The sequence below is a fragment of the Otolemur garnettii genome, unplaced genomic scaffold (assembly GCF_000181295.1).
Source record: "Otolemur garnettii isolate 467f Iridium unplaced genomic scaffold, OtoGar3 scaffold00181, whole genome shotgun sequence".
Taxonomy (NCBI): Eukaryota; Metazoa; Chordata; class Mammalia; order Primates; family Galagidae; genus Otolemur; species Otolemur garnettii.
Window position 1 is genome coordinate 576,069 of NW_003852576.1, and position 2,698 is coordinate 578,766.

The 2,698-nt window shown below is 45.0% G+C and overlaps 1 protein-coding gene across 2 annotated transcripts in view; it reads left to right on the forward strand.

The window, feature by feature from the left end:
- Positions 1–2,698, forward strand: part of KLB (klotho beta) — a 46,552-nt gene that overhangs the window by 31,756 nt on the left and 12,098 nt on the right. For both annotated transcript variants that reach the window (XM_003800683.3, XM_023507418.1), the window contains exon 3: positions 1,987–2,255. In XM_003800683.3, coding sequence (XP_003800731.1) covers positions 1,987–2,255 — 269 coding nt within the window. The remainder of the gene's footprint in view (positions 1–1,986; positions 2,256–2,698) is intronic.

Here is a 2,698-nt window from a genome sequence, read left to right on the forward strand (position 1 = left end):
TGTCACCCTGGGTAGAGTGCTGTAGTGTCCTAGCTCACAGCAACCTCAAAGTCTTGGCCTCAAGTGATCCTCCTGCCTCACTCAGCCTCCTGAGTAGCTGGGACTATAGGTGCCCGCCACAACACCTGGCTATTTTTTTGACACAGGGTATCATTCTTGCTCAGTTTGGACTCAAACCCCTCAGGTCAAGCAATCCACCCACCTCGGCCTCCCAGAGTATTGGAATTACAGGTGTGAGCCACGGCACTGGCCTTGAACATTTTTCTTGAAATTGTCATCCTTGTAGTCTATGACCTGACTGAATGATCAAAAGGTCTGAAGACAAGCTGAGTAATTTCTACTGCTCCTGGAGATTTCTTCGTGCCCCCACTTAGACCCTCATTCCTTTTCCATTACTCAAGTAGTGACATCTACAGATGATGGATAGAGATGATGGAGCAGAAGACAAACTCAGGTGATGATGGTTCTGTGCCGTATGGAATTGGCTCTGTTTCACTCAGATATAACGGAATTCTCTGTGGACCTTTTGAAAACTCTGTAGCTTTCTTTAGAAGTCAAAAACCTGAAGGAAAATCCCAGGTTCAACAGAACAGAGCCTTCAGGGAGGGGCCTCAGAGACAGTAGGACCCTTGCTACCCCAAGTGCAGGAAGGAACAGCATGGAACGGAGCCATGCCCCGCCATGGGCCACATGCTCATGGTGGCCAGGGCAGACGACGGTGCCTATGGGGCCAGGGTCAGAAGCCACACAAGGGGGCAGAAGGGGTGCCCATTCTCCAGGCATCACCATTACACTCTTCTCAGAATCCTATACCACCAGGGAACTAGAAACAGGACCTATTGAAACATATTTATCTTCTTGGAATCTTTTTGGCATGCATTTCTCTCCCTCTCAGGAAAAGAATGTCAGTGATAAAACCCAGAAATGCAGAGCTGAAGCATTTCTATGAGTGAAATGAGTGCTTTTAAAAGAGAAATGATTCAAGGCTGATTTTCGTATTTGTTGTTTTGACTGCTGCTGTTGGTTTTTGTTTCATTTTTACCCAATTCCTAGAAGTTACTGAATTAGAGTTTTTAAAGTTATGAAGGTCCTTAGAGATAATCTTTTCCAGTCTTTTCTTTTTACATAGGAGGAAACAGAGACCAAGAAACTTGCCCGGTAGCCTCCTAGAAATATAGCACAAGCCCCTGGGCCCTCTCTCCTCAGCCCAGCTGGCTACCATTCTCACTTCGCTTCATTATTTTCACACTCACTTCTGTCAATTCTAAGAGTGATTTTTTTTTAGTCCCTGAAGAATAAGTTTCATAGAATAGACAGCATGGGCTCGGCACCTATAGCTCAACCGGCTAAGGCGCCAGCCACGTACACCTAAGGTGGCGGGTTCGAATTCCCAGCCCGGACCTGCCAAAACAACAATGACGGCTACAACCAAGAAATAGCCGGGCGTTGTGGCGGGCGCCTGTGGTCCCAGCTACTTGGGAGGCTGAGGCAGGAGACTCGCTTGAGCCCAGGAGTTGGAGGTTGCTGTGAGCTGTGATGCCACGGCACTCTACCCAGGGGGACAGCTTGAGGCTCTGTCTCAAAAAAAAAAAAAAAATAGACAGCATGTCCACAAGTAGGAACCATACCAAACTGGATATGAGAAACTCTTAGATGTGAGTAGACAAGTATGTTGATCCCAAGCGTTCTGGAAATTACCATGCCCCCTGACACAGATTTGCACACTTTAAGTCTCAGGAATATTATAATTTGATCCTTTATGTGTGTCATTCACTTGTTCAGGGGTCATGGGAGCACTCTTCTGGATAAAAATAACTGCCATTTTTCAAGTATAAACACAGGTTTTCTATTTTATGTAATGGACCTGCAAATTAGAAAGAAAGGTCAGTTTCACAATATGCTTTCCCCTGGCGTGTTAGCGAAATTATAAACATGAACTAGAGCATTTAGGTCTCCAAACACCTCTGCTTTCTTTTCTCTGTGCAGCAATAAGGTTGGATGGAATACAAGTGTTTGGTTACACTGCCTGGTCTCTGCTGGATGGCTTTGAATGGCAGGACGCTTACACTACCCGCCGAGGATTATTTTATGTGGATTTTAATAGCAAACAGAAAGAAAGGAAACCAAAGTCTTCAGCACATTACTATAAACAGATCATACAAGAAAATGGTTTTATTTTAAAAGAGTCCACGCCAGATGTGCAGGGTCAGTTTCCCTGTGACTTCTCCTGGGGTATCACTGAATCTGTTCTTAAGGTAAGTGGCTACTTCCAAATCAACCATAAACTGGAGCAAAGGGTACACAATATTTTATTTCATTTACTTAATGACACCTAAAAGACAGCCATCAGACGGCATCAAATATCATGATTATCTGAAGGTTATGAAAGAGAGCTGGGAAAAGAGGGTAGTTAGTGCTTACCAAGAACCTGTTACAGCCTGAACTCCTACCTGGCAATGGAGATGGAGGACAGAGGAGGCTGCCCCCAAAAAGCTTAGGCTACAAGGAACGTATAATCATTTTTGTCCAAGGCATCTGTTAGTAGAGTCAAACGAGAGGGAAAATTTCTCTTTTTTCTTTTCTTTTTTTTTTTTTTTGACACGGAGCCTTAAGCTATCCCCCTGGGTAGAGTGCCGTGGCATCACAGCTCACAGCAACCTCCAACTCCTGGGCTCAAGCGAGTCTCCTGCCTCAACCT